The following is a 20,559-nucleotide window of genomic DNA, read 5'->3' as shown; positions in this document are numbered from 1 at the left end:
GAAAGAAGATGTCGAAACAAAACTTGGAAATATCCACAAATTATGAATTTGTATGGTGTCTGAACCATTCGGAAGACGAATCGACGATTCCATCTCGCCTTTAACGAGGACCGCGTTCTTCGCAAAGCATCCGCGATGTATACTTTTTGTATCTAATGCTCGCAAAATTCCAATATATTTATTTCTCGTATATATTTCAAGCGGTAAATACCAAACACCAGCCTGTTTTATTTTAGTTCGTTCGTGCGCTGTCGAAAATAAAATGTTTTAATTGCGAGAGAAAGATTTTGAAAACGGTATTTTATTTGCAGGATACTGAAAATACCGAGAATTGTATTTGAATTGTCTTATTTATTTGAATTTATTTTTGTTCGCTATCCAACATAGAAGTTACGTTAGATTCCAAAGAATTTAATGGAGGGTAAACGTAATCGTATCGGAGAAACGATATTAAAATCTTGAACAGAAACTGCAACTCCAGATACACGAATTTGGTCTTGTTCGTTTTCGCGAAGCGAATTCAAAGTATCGCAAAGTTATCACAGATACACGACGAAACAATTATCTTTAAAATATGATACGTCCTTCCATCGAAAGACTGTTTAGTTTCGCTCGATCGATCCTTTGCTCATAAAGGAGAGTAGTCCAAGCGATGGAAAACTTTGAACGATGCACTTTGTTACGCGCGAATAGCCATACTCGCGAGGAAAATAAATTTAATTTGCAAATATTATAGACCGTTGAGTTCCGATATTAGCTCTCTCCTTAATCTATTTTCGCTATCGAGAAACATCTTAAATACCATTCGTAACACAAAGTTCAAGTATTTTATTGTGCGCGTCACAACGCGACGATAAAAATATTCTACTCGCCGCGAATTTCCTTCGTATCTAAAATAGCATTTTATTCCAACGGTAGTACAACGATCGTTTAAAATTGCCAACCATCCGAAATATTTTTCCTACAAATTTTAGCCAGCACTGGGTCTAATTTCACCTTCCCACTGCACTTACCCCGTTAATACTAAATTATCAAATATCCTTCTACCGCGCACAGCCCTTTAATCGCTAATGCGAGGATTCTCTGTCATTCGGAGGCCGCAAATTTGTCCGGAACACCAGCGAGATCTCTTTACACGCATCTCGAATTTCCAATCGCGCGTATTTTCACGACACAGCCCTGTCGAAGGGAAACGAGGTCGATCCGTCGAACTCGGCCGTTCGAGATCAAATTCGCCTTCGAGCGTGACGTCATCCGGCATCCTTCGATGCGAAAATGCATTCCTTTCTCGGGTCGATGCCGATCTCCCCGTCCCGTTCGTTATTTTAGAATTCTCGGGTGTACGAGTAAAGGCCAGGGCGGCCGCGCACATCATAGTCGCACAAAGCGAACACACATAGCCGTATAGATGCATAATACAGGGTGTTAAAATAAAAGTGAGCGAGATTTAGAAGGCGCGAGGATAGATGTCGAGATATGGAAGATAGTTGGCGTATAAAGGAGTCGTTGGAAAGCTCAGGCTTCCGGTTATAAGCAACTTAATTTGCTGCGCCAAAAATACACTGGTAGCTCTCTAACGTAGTCGTAGATCAATAAATCAGCTGTCCTCACCTTCTCCTTCGTTTCACTCGGTCTGACCGAACGTGAGCGACGATAGAATTTCGGCTGTTATATCGGAAGAACGCGGCCGAAGGAAGACTCGATATGCCACGTTTTTAGTTTTTCCACCAGACTATATATATTTCTTTGAAAATCCACCACCATGCCATAGTCGACGCTTCGTCGAGCTTCCGTCGAAGGATGTTTAGATGAAAAATATCGATTTCAAAAATATTGGTTATAGTTACATAGACGCGGAGATCAACTTTTTCCGCAACAAGTTTCCTCGAACGCAAAGTTTAGACAAACTTTAGAATTCACGACGAAACTTCGTTGGTCTGTCATCCGTTGCTAAAAGCTTTCGTATGTATCTTTGAATAAGCTTTCAACTGTGTCGTTACATCAAAGCGTATTCTTTTGTGCGCTAGACAACATCGAAATCAAGAAGTCGAGAAAATTGTACTCGTCGTATTGTTGGTTCGTAAACTTCGTTTAATCTCGTTCGTTCGCCTTGGGCGGCAAGAAACACGAAGTACGAGAGGAACACGGAGAAGGATTCGTCAGCTTAAATTGTTTGTAACACGAGACGCAAACGTCGAACGACGTTTCTGTACGCGAACTCGTTCCATTGTCTTCGCGTTTAGATTCACAAACTTTATACAAGTATCGTTTACATTTTTTCGTTTAACACCCTATAGAAACGCGGAGAACCGAACGAAAGAGGAGGGTGGAAAACGCTTAATGCTCGAACGGGGTGAAAGGATTTTCCAACGTTAAGGTTGGCAACGTTGTGTCGCGTGTGACGCGCGTGTTCCCACTGGTGGCGCATAAATTAATGTTATCACGGTTGAACGTTGTATATCTGAGCCAACATGGCGGCCACGATGCCTTCCGCGAAGGCATAAAATTGATGTATTTTTTTGCAGCCGAATCGATTAGATGTTTTCCATCGTTACGTGACTCACGTAACGCTCTAGACTTTGTTTCTTTTTGTCGCTGGTTGGTTAATGTCGGTGGCTCGTTAATTCCGCTAACGTTCTATCTGCTCGTTTTCTTTTCGATTTGGTAAAACGTAGAACAAGTATACAGTGTATGTCGTTGATGCTGCAAGGTTAATAAATTTGCGAAATAGACGCTGATTTACAGTGGTTAGAAAAAATATCGGCACACCGTTGCATCTATTATGGCATTTTTACAGACCGATTAATCAGCTCCAAGAATATTGAATTTCGTATCGTTTGGCAGCCTGTTGCCTCTTCCTTTTAAGCTTCTTTAACGTAAAACGCGATCGGAAACATTGGATGTTAAAAAAAATGAATCAGGGAACCCGATAAAAGGACGCTCGATTGGAATGTCACTTGTATAGTCACTGTATTAGTTATCAGATCGATACGTAGAGTAATCGCAGCTAACATGAAACATCTGATTTTAAAAGTTTGCCAAAGAGAGAAACATGCTTTCCTTTCGATGAAATTAACGTTGAATCAAAATTAATGGATATTCGTATGCTAACAGTTAACTATGCAAAACGTTATGTATCTCGAAGACAGGGTAAAAAATGTAAAAAACGAGCGACTTTCGATCGAAATTTGAATGCACTTGTTTTTTTGCTTCTAACGAAATATTCTGCACCGTTGCTGATTGATTTTTTGTCGGTTACTTGGCAAGATATCGCGGCGTTCCATATAAAGCTCTGTTCCATATCAGTTACAGTTACCCTATATATCGTTTTCCTTCGATAAAACATTAATTACGCGTACGCGTAACTCCTTTAAAACGTCGTACATGGCGAGTCGATAAATTCTGCGAGTTAATTTTAGTAAATTCGCGATGCCAATTGCCAATGCGATCATAAAAATTTGATACCGTGAAAATGAAACGTAGAAGCTGATAAAGAAATAGATACATTGGAAAATAAGAATATGTGCCGATACTTATCGCAGCCACTGTATGTCGGAATTTTCACAACGAGTCGTAAAAGTGAAATTACGCGTCGACAGGGGAAAGGAACCAGGCTCATGGAGAAAACCATTCACGACGTAGGTCACCCATCGTACGAGTATATCTTTGGGCGTAGGAAAGTAGTAGGGTGCGTGGATTATTGGTAAAAAAGTAAAGGTGGGTTTGTCCTTGATATCAAGGGAGTGTTGCTTGTCGTTAGACCGTGTTGTGAGACGTCAGGGAGAATTGTCAGAGGCCTCCTTAGGTATATTGATTTTTCTCTTGATTATAACGTATTATTATTTGTAATTAACATTTGTAATAGATTATCGCCAGTAACAATGGAACGTTGAATTTTCCGTACTGATCGTACTCGTTATCGTGTTTCGTCAACGTTTATAAGAGACCATTAGCAAGGACAATGCGATGTTGAATTTTGTGTTAATTATCGTACGATCAGCGCTGTTCCTAGTCGATATTTGTAATAGCTATATTCGCCTGCTAATCGAAAGGTTCATAGCGAAACGAGTCTTGTCGAGATTTTTCTCTTTTTCGGAAACCATGAAAACAGAAACAAAAAAAAAAAAAAAAAAAAGAAAGGGAAAGGAAGAAAAGATACTTTAGCGCCTTCGACCTTCGTTCGATGGATCGTAGTTTTTCGTTTTTAAAATATTCACCAAGCAGCATAGCTGCTTATACACAACTGGACGTTATTTACGATCGTATTGCAATAGGTTAGGTCTTGAACGATCTTTCCATAGCGTCGGTAATCGATCAAGTTACGAATCTCTCCTCCGACTGCTACGATATTTTGTTATCTAAAAAAAAAAAAAAAAATTGAGAATATTCGACAAGCATCGTTTTAATTCCGAGCTCGTTAATTTGAAATTTTAGAAAAGCAATTTTTTCTTTTCACCGATCTGATACGACGGTATCGACACATATTATTTCCGATAAATAATACCATCGACCGTCACCATAACATATTTCATATCGGCGACAGCAAAAATATCGAAAAATAACATTTACATTAGTAAAGATCAGGCAGAACGAGAACGACAGGGAAAACACGGGTTGTGTTTGCGTTGCCGCGAATTCATCGGAATATTCCATTGAACAGATCTACGAACCTCTCGAATTTCCATTAATTTCCCGTGATACAGTGAGTTATATTACTATCGTTGTATTGTTATATTATAAATCATTATATCGATGATATAAAGGTGCGTTCAGACCAAGCGAGCCAATACTCGTCCGTTCCTTGCTTTCATAAAATTTGATTCACCGGTAAAAAAGATGTAATATTGGTTATCGAGATATGGAACAATAACTGTAAAGAAGAGACGCGGTTTCTATTATTCGAAAATTCTCTCGTTCGAGTTTTAAAAACGAATTTTGTCTCCCTGTTAATTCGGATACTGGAGATTCCGTTGTATCGTATTTGCATGCTTTTTCCTTGCAATTTTATCTCGATATTAACATTGATATTAATAATTGCGCAGTTTCACGATAAATTTTACCCTTTTCTCTATGGAAAATTACAAGTTGTCCTCTATCAAAGCTAGTATAATCTTTCCTTTTCGTAACGTGTCGAATTTCCTGGTGTATTCTCAAAATATTGGTGTTCATCTCCTCTGACGTTAATTATACGAGATAAATCTATTTTGCAGTTCGAATTGTTTCTAAGAATTGCTAGATTTACAGAGCGCGAACAAGCGTCCACGTATCGAGTACAAAGGATCACGGCGATGCGAGTCAGTGCACCGTTAGATTTCGTAATTCCGTGTTTTGCATTTATTGTTACAGAAAGTTGATTATATCTTCTCAAGTCGTACGAATGCGTTACGGCAGATAATAAAGTTGGAATTTAATTAATTACGAAATTAACGGCACGATGGATTTAAAAGTTAAAGTATACTGAATTTGGATTCTGAAAATTTTTATTAAAAATTCATCGTACGATTAAATGTTATAATTTGTAATATTTTTGTAACACGATATTTAAATCACCCCTCTCCCCCCTCTTGTACGAAGCAACAGATACAGATAGAGTACAGAATGGCGTGATAATATTCGAATATCGATACGACTGACTAAGTGTTCTCGTACGTTTGGTCTAAACGCATCTCGATACGTTAAACATTATAGATGGAAATATTATCCTAGAAGAAATGCGACAGGTTGATGACAGGTTGTAGAGTCGTGAAATCGTGTTTAACACAGTTCGTCGTGTTATCGCATAAAGGAGAACGTAAAAGAAGGAGGAGGATGAGCACGTTTAAGCGAGCCGAGTAATAATTCCGAGACAAGGCGACCAGTTTTGTCTCGAGAGAACACCGTTAAATTATCTTTTCTGCCCTAACCGAAAGCTCTCTATGTTTCTTCTCCGGTTCGGATGACATTATTACAGGATCTCGCTTTGTCTCGATTTAATTACCGAAAAGTGCGCCAAAGATTCTGGTATTCCACGCTTCTGTCCGATAATACATTCAAGAAAAATATAGCTCCGTCACCCGTACAATCTTTTCACGACGAATAAATGGAACGTAAAATGCCTATACGCGTATCGCTATCGAAACGAAAGTATCGGATTGTCGTAATAAAAGGGAGGAACCTTTCGAACGTATTCGAATCTTTGATCAAAAGGTGACCTATATAGCAATTTTTAGCTGTATTTTTAACGTATTAGATATGACGTGTCGTAAAATAATATATTCGCAACGTATGTTTATAATGTTCTGTGCGAAGAAATTATTAGAAATATCCAAGCCAATGTGATATTCGTTTTGTTAATAGGTTAACGTTTCGTAGGTCAGTGATTTCACCGAGAAACTATTTTATTTCGCTTCTTCCGAGTTCTTCGCTTCCGAGTTTGGAACGAGATTACCGCAATCCTTCATTTGCCGAGTGTTTGTCCTCTCTTGTCGAGCGTCTACGATAACTACTTTTATACAGGACGTTATTGATCTCTCTTATTTGAAATTTTTATATCTGTGCTGTGCCGAGGACGCCTTAGGAGGAAATCCAACAACTTTCGCAGCATGTTCGATAAGTTGTGCCGATTAATAAGTAACGAATAAAGATCTTACACTCCGTAGAGTAGATCTTTCCGATAATTTTTCATATTTACGAGTCGAAGTTTATACGATATTTTCGCTTTCATCTTTACTCATATCTTTTTCACGCAATATTTTTGCTTCGTCGTAATCGTAAAAACATCGTGCGATAAAAAGCAAATTTTTCCATTTTCGAAAACCATTATTTCTCTCAAAGTGAATCGCAATAGGAGTTAAATAACTGTACTGGTGGAAAATACTGACAAAGCTCATAGAGCTCGCATCGTAAATCTTTCATACATAGCGGACACGTCGCAAAAGAATAAAACGAGAATTCTCGAAAATGTCTTCGTTTCTTTCCGAATCGACGAAAACGAACAAAAGGATAGAGAAATCGTCGAAAAAGGAAAAAAGAAAGAAAAAAATGACGAATTTTTCTCAAAAGCAGACGAACCACTTTCTCGATGGTAGAATTCGATTGAAAGTTCCGGTACTCGCGGCAAGTTTTCCCATCAGTTTCCTCACCAACGAATAATCGCACGAAAATCTCGACACTTTGTCGACTCGTTCCATCGATCGATGGAAAAATCTCTCGAATAGGTAAAAGGGAATCGGTGTATTCGCGAACGAATACCTCGATTTTACCCTCCTAACGTTTTTCTCCTTCTCTCGATGTATCCACTTCTCTTCCTTTCGTTCGTTTCCTCGATAAACGCGTATGGAGAATAGCTGGATGGAAATCTAGAACAGATCCATCGTTCGCGTTAAAAGCACGCGATAACGCTCTATTTTTTATTTTCGTTCTCGTTTCTTTTTCTTTTTTTTTTTTTTGTTCACTGTTTCGCACACGCCACATGGGCAAAGGATGAAATACGGCTGGTAATTTGAAAAAATAATGACTCACCGACGCTGTTTTCCCATTTTTGCTCGTGACTTTCAACAGGGACCCCTCGTACCCCTGAAACAGAACGAATTCCCGAGCGTCATTACAAACGAAGAGATAAAGAGCGGAGTATTTTGATGGAGGTCGTCCAGGATGGATCGTCCTGCGTTAAACCGGTAATTGGCTTGTACGTTAATCAGGGCTGCTTTAATTTTAGGATTAGGATGTAATCTTCGGTGCTTAAGTTGGCGAAGGAAATTGGTAATAGGGATCGAGGTAGAAAAAAAATTCGTGGAAAGGTTATAATGTATATATTTAATTTAAAGGTTAAAAATATAAGGATAAGAAAATTCTGAATAAATAAGTTATTATGACCGAGGATGTTGGTAATAGGCAACGGTTAATAGCTTCCGTTGATAGTTAACGGTTTAATGGTAAATTCTTCGTGGCTTCCTAAAATTCTGAAAAAGGTAATCATTTTTAATCGCTGGTCGTTGATTTGAAAATTAGAAATGCTACGATTTGTTGGTCGTTCCTGTGAAAATTGAAAATAGCGTGATTCGTTGGTCCTTTCTTTTAAAATTACAGATGCTTTCTGTCGATGTTCTATTCATTGGAAAGATTGTCTGTTTCCACGTTGTTATTAACCATCGAATGTGAGTTAGAGAAAGCATCGTAACATCAAGTGCATATCGATATGACTACGATAATTGAAACGTATTGAAAAATTGATCAAAGCAACGTATGCTTCGGACTATAGGAACAACAAATTATTTATTTAACAAGAGATATATATATGTGTATCTAACAAACTATTATTATATGTGTTGTAAGTGAATTCCCAAGTAAATATTTCTAATTACTCTAATAAGGAAACAAGCTTGTAGTAATTCAACTATTGAAACTGTTAATTACGAAATATAGAACCGCATTAATAAAACAGGAAGCTGAAAAACGAAAATAATAAAATCTCTCTGCATAACTTTCTATTTCTTATTCACTGGATAAAATCACACCTTAGTATCGTGCGCTTAATGTGACTTTTAAAACATTAACACGAACGAACGATGATCAGGAATTTACGAACCTATAAGAAGGCGCATAGCGTGATCATCAAAGTGTTAAATACGAAGCGAAGTTATTTCAAAGCAAAAGCGTTTGCTCGTAGACGGAGAATGAGAATCTTGGAAATTTGCATATCTGCTGTACAATTATCTGTTCTATCGCGGCTAAAACGTAACCGAATAACTCGAGCGCAGCAATTTTGGGCAAACACGTTCGACCGAAGATTTCCTATGAATCCAACGTTGTTTCTAATTTCCTTGCTCGTCGTTGTCCTCGTAGGAACGTTACTGAAGATTATATACCGTTTAATTAAAATGAAACAACCAACGAGTCGCTTGTAAGTTGATGCAAAAAAAAAAAAAAGAAAAAAGAGAAAGAAAAAAGAGAGAAAAAGATTTTGCAAAAGATTCGTTAATCGATTTTAATTAGAAATACCAAAGAATATTTCTATCGTAAGGGTTGTAAATTTAGGTCTAATTAAATTTGTATAACGTTGTACCTGTTAAGAAACTACTATATATGAGTAAAATTATGAATCTTTTAAGAAAGGATGGTAAACGTTCTTTTACGCGTAGACGACTTTACGAAGAAATCGCGACGCTTTATATATTTCGCAATCAATATCTATTTTAAATTCTATTTTTAGATTTCGTTTCAACCGATAACACTTTTTCGCTCTTACTATTTTACGTACAACGGATAATATCGAAAGTGTCGTAAAACCTTCGAGTCAGGTCGCTGCTATATCTCGTTCATATTTCTTAATATCCACCTGCGCTTCATTTTCACCTATTCAAAGGCGAAATATACGAAAACATCTTGTCTTGGACATTGAAAATTGCACCATTCATACGCCCAATCGTTTTCGATGCATCAATTTCGCTTTCTCTCTTTTTATTCATTTTCTTTCCAACTCGAGAAGAAACTTCGTTTCAAACTCACGTTGTAGCAGAAACGAATTACGCATAACGCGATTTAATAACTAATTTTTTATTCGAAATCATAATCGAATTAAAAAGTTCGTCCAAGTGTCCATCCCTTTTGATCGTTTTTAATTTGTCACGCTGGAATTACTCTCCGTAAAATGTCTCCTTTTTTCTCTTTACGGAATAGCTCGCGATTTCTATCAACAAACGATTCGATCGATACTCGATGCTTGAATTAAATCACGACCATTAATGCTAATTTAATCCTGAAATGCAGCCACGGTTATTGAGATCTTGCTTGGTTTCGTTTGAAAGCGCGATAACGAAGATACCTTGAAATGCTTACGAGGGACGTCGTTCGAGTGTTTCGAATCGATTTCGCTGAATAAGAAAACTTAACAGCCGCGATTTCAAAATCGTCAAGAAAAGAAGAATTGGAAGATCGAACAAGATATTATTCGCAAATATATTTATTCTTGAAGGACTTACGACGAATAGAAAAGTAGAACAGGAGCGTATTCGTTAGGAAATTGTTTACTTTACGTTTTACTTTGCGTTTTTCCAAGCTCTCATCAACTTTTTCTTAGAGTAACAACAACCCGTGGCTTAAAAATTGTCAAGAAAAGAAAAATTGGCAGATCGAACGAGATGTTATTCGCAAATATATTATTTTTCCAGAATTTACCATCGATGAAAAAGTAATATAAGAGCATTTTCATCAGGAAATGTCGCGGTACTTTATATTTTTCCAATCAAATTGTTTCGCGAATAATAAATTTTGCGTCCTTGATAAATTCTTTCTAAACTGTGCAATTTAACCAGCTCTCTCGAGACTGAGAGAAAAAACAGGAAAATATTTTCATAAACTCGTAACATACGAAGAAAGAATTATAGTAAAAGAAGAAAATGTAGGTTATTATAAAGTAGAGTAATTATCGTTAATTTCGAGAAGAATTATTTTATTTCGTTCGGGTGATTTCGAAGCGTTTACTTCGATAGGATGCCTTTTAATACGTATATCTATTTGAAAATGTCAGCGAGACGAAGTCGAAAGTACTTGTGCAGTTTATTCACTTTGCCATTGGTACTGAAACGATAATCGCGAAAGATATTTTCAGTAAAAGGACTTCTTTCAGCAAGGGTATCGTAAAATCGTCATCTCCTTCGAACTCTGACCTAGTAAATAACTTTATCTGAAAAACGAAAGATCGAAGATTCGTTTTGATAAATAAAACATTCGTACACCTGACGAGCGAGAGTCTGCTTGTTTCATAAATAAAATATACGATACACGGAAAAGCTCGCCTTTATCTTTTCTTTTGCACTCATTCCATCTCGTGTCATGGTTAGGAAATGATAACGGAAAATTAACGTTACAACGAAGAATCGTAAAATACGCGTTCTTTGAACGTTATCACCTTCGTACGATATTCGCTTCTTCGTGTCGTTTTACCATTTCTAATTCGTTCTTTTATTAACAAAATCTTGCCTTCTTGACAAATTCTTTCGACCTAATAGCTTTTTTCGAAAAAGGGAAAAGATAGGAAAATATTTTATTTTATATTTATCGCCGCAGTTTGTAAACCAGAAGATACTTGATCTGAAAACCGTCACTTTTTTAAATCCTATACTCTTCTACGCATTTTTGCATTCGTTCTACGCATGTTTCATTTACGAAAATACCGTCCATTAATGTTATCGTCACGTTTAAATTAATTTTTGGACGAGGCTATCCAAAAAATAAAAAATTTTTTAAATAAACCCTCGTTATTTTTAAACTCCTGGAACGACTAATTTTGTCATAAAGATATTAAAAATGGACGATCGTTGTTCGTTTGATCGCACGGATAAGCGAACGATCGGTGATTAGAAATCTAAAAATATAAATTTCACCCGAAGCCAACGACAACGCGGCCGTTTGATGGATGGCGTTGTCTTTACTCGTCGCATTCGTCGATCGGAATTTATCTCTGTTTATTTGGCGAGGAAAGTAAGAAGAATGTCGTAACACGGTTGAATAAGACGAAAATTTATCGGTAATGTGGAAAATGAGAGATTTTTGGGGACCTTCGGTCTTCCTCGACCGAATTTTCATTTTGATTCGCACGCTTTATTCAATTTTTGACGTAACACGTCCAGTTTTTAAACGCGGTGCTGATTACCGACTATTCTTTGAACTTTTAAATTTACTACTCGCTACATCGTATTCGTCGGATTATGCGTTTAAAGTTTGTTTTTTATTTTTAGCAGTACAATTACTTATTTAATTTAATTTCGAGATTTGTAACATTTCCGTTTGTTTCCGTATTACGATGTAGTAAATTAGAATAAAAGGCGATTATACGGCCACGGTGTTGCGATTAAGGCGGGAAAAATTACCGCGAATACAGTTTGTAGTCCTTATCTGCAACAATTTTCTTTTACAAGCAGCGAAGCGTGCTTATGCATATTCATTTTGAACGTTGCTGTCGTGCTATAAATGACTGAAATCGATTTGTAATGTAGAATTATTTGAAAGACTCAAGTGGAAAATAAAATATGGAAGTTTTATAGAATATCGATTAAACGATTCCACAAATTTTTTGGTTTTTTCAAATTTTTCCCCCGCCAAGTAGAAAATAAATAAAAACGTCGATGTATCAAAGAATCCATTCTTTTTTCAATCTTCAGTTTGTTGATCGAGCACGAAATATTCAACGAAAATGTCGATTCATTAACTTCGTGATATACGCGAACTTATTTCGCGATATACGAAAGCTTTGTTCATTCATAAAATACGAAACAGCAGAAATACCGATACATTAATCTTACGATCTTTTATTTTCATACTTTTGCCCATTCGTCAAAGGCACGGTAATCGACGGAAGTGTAAATTCATCGATGATCGAATTCTTCGTCGATCTGTCGATCGTACGTTGATTCGTCAAACGCGAAATATTCGATCAAACACGACAAAAGCGTCGATATATCGCACGTTCGATTAATTATCTTTCCGTCTCTTAATCGTTTGGCCGTTTGTCAAGCGAAGAGTATTAAACAAAAACGTCGGTACGCGAATCACTTACCGCTAGCCGATTCTCTCGCGCTCTTTTAATTATTTGCTCAATCATCAAATATGAAGTATTTGACAAAAGCATCGATGTCGTTATAAATGTCTACGATGCGATGCAAATGCTTTATGACGTTTGTACGGTTGATATTTAATCGACTCGTTATTAGACCTTCTCGTTAAAATTCTTACCCAGAAAAGCTCCGTTGATTCTTTATAAAAGAAGGGAAAGGTGCAAGAAGATACAGTAGAAGCAGAAATATTATTCGTTTGATGTACACGGTTTCCTGAGAAATAGCCGATAAATTAAACAATAGCGACGATACTAACGATGATCAAGTTAGATCGATTTTCTATAAAATATATACACGTGCGTGTACCGTGTATTACAGGTACGTTCGAAATATATAAAATTATTTAATGTATTAAATCGTTTACTTCGTCGCTTGTTATAAAGGTTTTAATATATTGGAAAACCGAATCCTGTGAATATCGCAACATCAACGACACCGTCGAACATTTTCTTTGCTACTGTGTCAAATTTCAAGATTTCAAGACGCGATTCAGAGACACCCAACAATATGCAATTACTTCGTAACTGGTAGAACACAATGTGAAAATATTCCAAATTTCCTAAAAGAGTATGCGAAACCGTAACAATGGCTAATGGCTGCCTAATTATTTACATGTTCACAGAATACATGTAGTAGTAGTCGCTAGTGCTCTATCAAGAGATGCGACGATAAACGGTAAATAAATGAAACATAGAAAAAGGAATCGACGCGCTTCTCTATACTTGACCGATATTTATCCGCTATTTATCCGAAGTAATTTGTTTGTCGTTAAACAAACACGATAGCCAAAAGTTAGGTGCTTGAATAAAGGATGCAACGACGAATGGAGAAACGAGATTTCGCCCGGTTGAGAGGAAAAGGAGTATTTATTTCTTATTTACCAGCTAGAATTAGCACGTTCTACGAATAATTCAGTAACGTGCCTTTGTTGTTTGCGTTTCGTTCGCAACGCAGCAGATCTCGTTTCGTTCTCTCGTTTATCTCTTGCACAGTCATAAATTTACGATCAGCTTTGTAATAGGATTCTTCCATAGAATAATCCCGTGTGTCGATTAATAGTCGAAAGCAATTTTAGTCGAGTCGAATCCTGAAAGCGCGGTAAAATTCATCCCAGCATCCTATCGAATTCGTAGCGTCTTTTGATCTCTTCGTGTCGAAAATCAACGGTGCTCACCCCCCTTCGATATTAAATCGCATTCGCCGTTAACTCTGGTACGTTTCGTTATGAAAAGTATAACGATTATCAGTCAGTGTTTTTACAAAGGCGAACCAAGGAATACGATCTAAGCAGAAATTTCCTTTACCTGCTAAATGTTACGATTACACTGTACACTTTTGTGCATTTTTGCGAAATCGAAGAACATAAAAGCGCGTATAATGCGTATGATACGTAGTAACGGAAATAGAGTAATCGTTGTAACATTTGGTGGATGAAACAGAGTTTCATTTAAATTCCATTTCTTTCGACATACCGTGAAATATATAGAAACGCATAAAAATCCGCGGTCTAACAATTACAGTAGGTGCCGAACTTTGAATATTCCACATATTTTTGCACGTTACGCGCAATCTGTGCATTTTTTGCATTTTGAAATCTACCACGAATGCATACAAGTCTACGCGGTCTAATAATTATACGTTTTATACAGTATGGAAGATTATGGTAAAATGGTTGGGTGTTTCGTTAAAGTTAACTGGATGATTTTCGTATTTAATCTCTCAACGCTCGAGTCGTAGAAATAAAACTACTCGACAACAAGCGAGAAAGATACAAAGAAAGAAATGCGCACGTAAGAAATACGATACAACGTAACGAGTGCTCAGCGACATAAATCTCTCGCGCACTTTTTACAAATTTCTTACGAAGCAAATTTTTGGTATAATAACAGATACACCATGGACCGATGTTTGCGATCCATTTTCCAACTGATTCCGATTACCCGCGATCGATTAGTATAATGCATAATTCGTACTATATTTTTTGAAACGATTTCAGTCACGCGTCTGTACGAGGCTCGATTGGTAATCGAATTTACTTCGATTTAATGTACCAAAAGTTAATTCACATTTAATCGAATTAAATTAATCACGTTCAATTCGATAATGTTTTATAAATTTAAATGTAAATACAATTATCAAGCTTCCTATATTTTATTAATCTATATTTCGATATGGTGGATCTAATTAAAAGAGTATTACTTCTTTGTGTAATATTCTACAGAGCGGTCCATAACCGGTGATACAATTGGCTATAGGATGATTCTCCGAGAAAGAATAAAGCGAAAATATGGAATAACGTTTTTCCATTAGATGCTTTCTTTTAGAGAGAAATAGATTTGAAAATATATCGTCCGCGTATGCAACTAAGCACGTTCACGCTTTATTTTTACAAATGTTGTTTCACAATGTTTATTTATTCTCGAGTTATAATAACCTGTTGCCGATCGTTCACTCGTACCTAGCTAACCTGTAATTATCGTTAGCGAGGTTCAAGTATATTATTCAAACTCGATTTTTCCAGAAACGAAGCGAACGATTATTTTTCCACGTTTTCCAACAACAAAATTGTACTTGTTACGGAGCACCCTGTATAGTAATCGCGTAATATAATATTCTTCTTTGGATGACATAAATTGATAGTACAGCAATTTTTAGAAGCAAGAATTACGTCGAGAAAGATGAAGATGAAGAAAGATTATCGTTGTAATTCTCCACGATGTAATATCCATTTACGATTTTTCGTAGACGATAACGCGTTAAGAAGATATCGCGATTTCTACTTATTCGTCGGCTCCAAACGCGGGCAGCGTTTCGTAATCGAATAAAATTGCCAATAACAAATCGTGACACGAGGATAAAAGGCGAGGCCGAAGTTACTCTCTTGAAATCCGTAGCCGAAATTTCGTTTGTGTTACGTCTTAATATTTCACAGCTCTACGCGAAGAACAAGATTCTACGATCTATACAGATTGGTTACCACAGTTACCTAACACGAACCCAATCGAATTACGCCGGAGAGAATTGGACAGCGGAAGTAAGAAAATATTATCAAAGTCGGGGGGATTCCTTCGAGAATCTTGCGAGGACACAGGCAAATGTAAACATCGGAGGGGACGGGGAATTAGAAATAAGAAATCGAAAGTATCGTAAAGCAAACGAAGTTGCAAATGTTAGCAATTTTTTAAAAGTAGAAACAAGTGCATGTCGCTTCAGTAAGAAGCAACCTAAGAAGAAGAACGTAAGAAGCCTATTTCTTCTACCTCGATGGTGAAAAGTAAAAAGCGATAGAGACGCGTTTGACTTTTGAGTGGAGAAAAATGACCGCGACGATCAGATTCGCAAGCAAAGAAGACAAACAGTCGAGTTACACGAACGAGGCTACTGCTATTCATGGGTTTCCAGTTATGCGATGTTACTAAATTCAAAGTCAATAAGAATTTCAAAATCTCTGCTCGATTTACGTAACTTCGAAAACTCTTCTTATCGATATCGATATTTCCATACAAGATTTGCGTGTAAAAGTCAAATCGAAATCGGACAATCACGGTATTCGAGTTAAGAGCATCGAAATATCTCAAAATACACAATCAATTTTACGTTAACTAAATTTTCCACGTATGTTCACGCTCGTCGACGATCGAAGAAAGGAAAACTCTTATCGATATCGACGTTCCCATAAATAATTTATAAAGAAGTCGAATCACATTCAGGCCACCGCGGAAATCGTTAATCACGACATTACGCGAATCAAAGGTCGACGAATTTAAAAAAAACTCTCCTCATCGATATCGACATTTCCGCGAAAAGTTGGCTGAAAAAATCGAATCGAAATTAGACAGGTAGAGAAATCGTTAATCATCGGGGGGCCTCTGGTCGTAGGCTGTGAAGGTAAAATCGATACGAACTCGGTGAAATCTGTTAGCAATATCGCGCTGGCTAGCTAGCCGTTCGTTGATACGCGTATGCAACGCCAGCCTAAATAGGTAGCGTGATTTACGGTTATTTATAGGGGACCTTAATATCCCCTTCATAAAACCTTACCGGCTTAGCTCGGTTTCGTTCGATCGAACTTCGCTAAAATTCGTCGTTCGAAGATCTTCGATCTCCACTGAAATCAGACTAACGAGTTTCGTGCCGTGTAGCAGCTGGTAAGCGAGCTGCTGAAAGAAAAGATTTTCGTCATTCTCAGTTGCAGTATTAAAATATGTTTTCGTCTAAAATTCTTTCGTTACGTTCTTTCGTATATAAAAAGAACGCTTGCGTATAAACGTTTCATCGCAGACGCGATACCAGAAAAGAACGTTACGAATAAACTATTTATTTACTTAACTCGTTAAAGACCAAGCAATGGTTTCTCATAACGTTATAAATCCATCGATTTTTGTTGCATAGTCTGAAAAAGTAAAGGAATCGCGAGACTCATAAAATTGTAAAGTCTAGTTGGAGTATGAAGTAGCGGAGGGAAGAGTACCGAACGAATCTTTGGAATTCCATATCATTCGTTGCGACAAATGCGTCGATGTGACGAATGCGATGTTTCCGAAGCCTCGTATACTCAAAAATTTCACGACAGAAATTTATCAAGTTTGAAATCGCTACGAAATAAACGTTTCCCATGGTACACGTCGCCTATAAGTCGTAAGATGTTTCGTAACACGTGGGACACGATTCAGAAGTGGACGAGAGGCGCAAGAACGACGAAAGAAAGTTCATATAAACAGGTGTCCTGTGTAACCTTGTTCCAAAGTTATAGCCACTTTTGTGTTACGATAATCCGCGACAGCTTATCTTCGCAGAAGATGCTCGAAACGGTGATCCTTCGACCGTATACGAGCTCGTAGTCCTCGTATCGTCGAGAGTTTCCCTATCTTTCAAGAATTCCACGTGTACGTCAAAATAATAGGCCGGCCGAGGATAGCCATTTCGAGCACCTTCCGCGAAGGTAAGCAGTTGCGAATCGTTGGAACGCAAGAGTGGCCATAATTTTGAAACAAGGTCAAATAAGTTTTACGCGAACGCGTTTTCATTGTTTTTCTACTCCTTGTTGCGGCTTATCGCGACAAGAAAAATAGCTGTAACTTCGAAAGGTCGAATAAGATCTTCTTTCGTTGTTCTTCTGCCTTCTGACCACTCCCGAAATGGAACGTTCCACGTGTTACGAGACACGCTCTATATACGAACGAATCCATCGGATCGATAAATAAAAATCGAAGAGAGGAAATCACGATATCTAACGATCGTATAGGTCGAGAGTTGATAAATTGAAAAGGAAACGATGTTCGAACGAACGGTATCGATGGTCACTCCCACGGACCTGATCAAAGGATGCGGCCAGCCGGTATAAATATTGCAGCTGGACCTGCTGACGGATATTGAAATACCGAGGCGGGTATGCGGAGGAAAACTGGAGCAAACCGCGCGAATATTTTTAAACCTCGATACCTCCTCGACGACGAAAGTATTCCTTTCATGGTGGGACGAGAACAGGGAGGCGAGTCACAGAGTGGCTAGAAAGGTCTCCGGGTTTAATGCGGCATGTAAAATGCAAATTTTAATATTCTAGGGAAATGTCGATAACTTCGACCGTTCGAAGGATATCAGATTCTTTTCTTCATTTTCTCCCCCGCTATTTTTATTGCCTCTATCGTTATATTTTTGTCGATTATACGAAGGTGAACGTTGAACGTATCGAAAGATCGGGAAAATTGGCTTTTTCAGATTTATTATCGCTTTTTTTTTTATTATGCTATATTTTGCAGTCGACGTATATTTTCAAGTATTCTTGTTCTTTATTATGATTTTAAAGTCCAGGGCACCGAGGAAGGTGATGAACGATGGATCGGTAAAGTTGAGGTACGTAAGAGCAGAGTGCGTTGGTTGATTTTTATGCTGCTTTTAAGAATACACAAGGGAAGATCCGCAACCCGCAAATTCAAAAAATTATGTACTCTGGGGACACGTAGAGGACATATATAGGTACGTATTACGTAATATTTTTTCGCTGTCCAAATTCACTCTAAGGGGGTGAAATTTACCCTCGAAAATTCTGGTGTTTCTCGATTTTGCGGTATAGTCCGCTACAAAATTGACACATTTTTTTTAACAAAACGATAGTACTACTTGAAAGCATTCCTTTTTATCCTTTATAGTTCTCAAGTTATAACGCACAATCTGAAAATAGCCGGATTTTCTGGGCTCAATTTCACCTTCTTAGAGTGAATTTTAAGTACTTTTAATACAAAGTTTTATAATTTTTTGAATTTGTGGATTGGAGATCTTCCCATGTCAATATACACTTACGTTTCTTTCTAATTCTAATTCGAAGAGTTATATACCTTTAAATTAACACGCGATTCTTTTTCTTCGTTTCTTTTTTAGATATTTCAAGATTTTAGATCGTAACACATTGCTGATAAGATTAACTAGAATTCCATTGCGATTCTTTTAGGGAATCGTTACCCAACATACACCAAATAGAGTTACAGCGATATGTCCAAAATAAGTAGGACGTGTCATAAAATCATATCACTGTCTCGATAAAAGTCAACGTTAATCCTGCCAAGAGCGTTTGAATATTTTTAGGAATTGGAAAAACGATGGATCTGTAACCTGTTATATTCACGGATCAGGTAGTTCCTAGGATGAACTCGACGTTTCACGATTTAACAGGTGACATTAGATAACCGAACAACTCCAACTCTAGAATTACCGCGATCAATGTGGCCGATTCATAGCTTTTTACAGCAGTTTTATAGATTTATAAATAGATCGACTACCTTAGTTCCACCGTTTAATCTCTTCTTCGTCGCATTTACTTTCTCCTCTTCCGCCCTCGTCGTCTTTTTCTTTCCTTGTTCTCACCATGTTCCTTGATCTCAACCGATCCACCACTCGTTCATCCTTTCTATCTCGCAAAACTCTTTCCGCGGCTGTAATGTCCTCTATGAAATGTTTTAACCGTATTAGCGTTCCCATCGTGCGACTTGTTCTTCAACGTCGCAGGAAAATTCACCTTGCACAAAACCACGTGCCACGTGAACGCAAAACGAGTCATTCACAGGCCAAAATGGTTTAACTGCACCTTTTGAAATGTTTTAATTCCGTTTCGCCGAGTTAATCTATTTCGCAAACAAGCGGCCCGGACATTGTTCGTTAGGAAAATTCTCGTCTGTTTTTACGCCTAACGCGTGAATCGCGGATCTAATTAAATCGTTACCTTCTTCCCATCTCCATAACCTTCATAAACTGCTCGTATTCGGAATACTTCGCTGCTTCTTATACCTTAACGTCGGGTAAAATTAGTTTCGTCGAAGTTGCGGTACGCAGTTTCCTAGATAGATTTAAGCTAATTCGAGGATCTGTTAGTCGAACGACTATATTGTTCTCGGCGAGGTAGATAGAGTTTCCAGAGATTTAAAACACTACGGCGGAGCTGAAAGTTCGAAGAATATTCTCCCTCGATTTTCCGCTGGCCGGATTTTGTTGGTGTTTCTCGTAAAAGTGGATTATCGTTACGGTTGTATAGCGTCTATCGTCGAGTCGATGATTAGTTTCCTTTGTAATGGTTTTTCATTCGCCTTTTATACAATTAATCAGAATCAATTATGCGTTTAGTCTTTGAAAAGTTATGCGCTAAACGTACGTTTAAAATCTGGAGACATCGAAACAAGTCGCTAACGTTCGCAAATACGAATACGTTAAAAAATTACGTCATGCTACCCAAAAAAGTTCTTTCGACGATTCGTATTAAAATTTAGCCGACTGTCCACCAAGTGTCGTTACATGGAAGCGCAAGCGTAATTTATTAGACGCGACGATACACGTACGCCAATGTTCGGTGTACGAAGCGTACGGTAAGATACATTTTGTCCCATTATTAAAAATGTTGCGGCGACGAGGGAGCCGCTTTCATCCTATGTTACCACATTCGACGACATGAAAAAGAGAGATTTTGGATCCATTCGAA

At 37.6% G+C, this 20,559-nt stretch overlaps 1 protein-coding gene across 3 annotated transcripts in view; it reads right to left on the bottom strand.

The window, feature by feature from the left end:
• Positions 1-20,559, bottom strand: part of LOC117159472 (protein couch potato) — a 183,701-nt gene that overhangs the window by 55,977 nt on the left and 107,165 nt on the right. For all 3 annotated transcript variants that reach the window (XM_033339334.2, XM_033339339.2, XM_033339336.2), the window contains exon 3: positions 7,501-7,554. In XM_033339334.2, the coding sequence (XP_033195225.1) occupies positions 7,501-7,554 (54 nt within the window). The remainder of the gene's footprint in view (positions 1-7,500; positions 7,555-20,559) is intronic.

This window comes from Bombus vancouverensis, chromosome 1 (genome assembly GCF_051014615.1).
Source record: "Bombus vancouverensis nearcticus chromosome 1, iyBomVanc1_principal, whole genome shotgun sequence".
NCBI lineage: Eukaryota > Metazoa > Arthropoda > Insecta > Hymenoptera > Apidae > Bombus > Bombus vancouverensis.
Note: the sequence above shows the minus strand (reverse complement) of the source record. Positions and strands in the feature narration are given on the sequence as shown.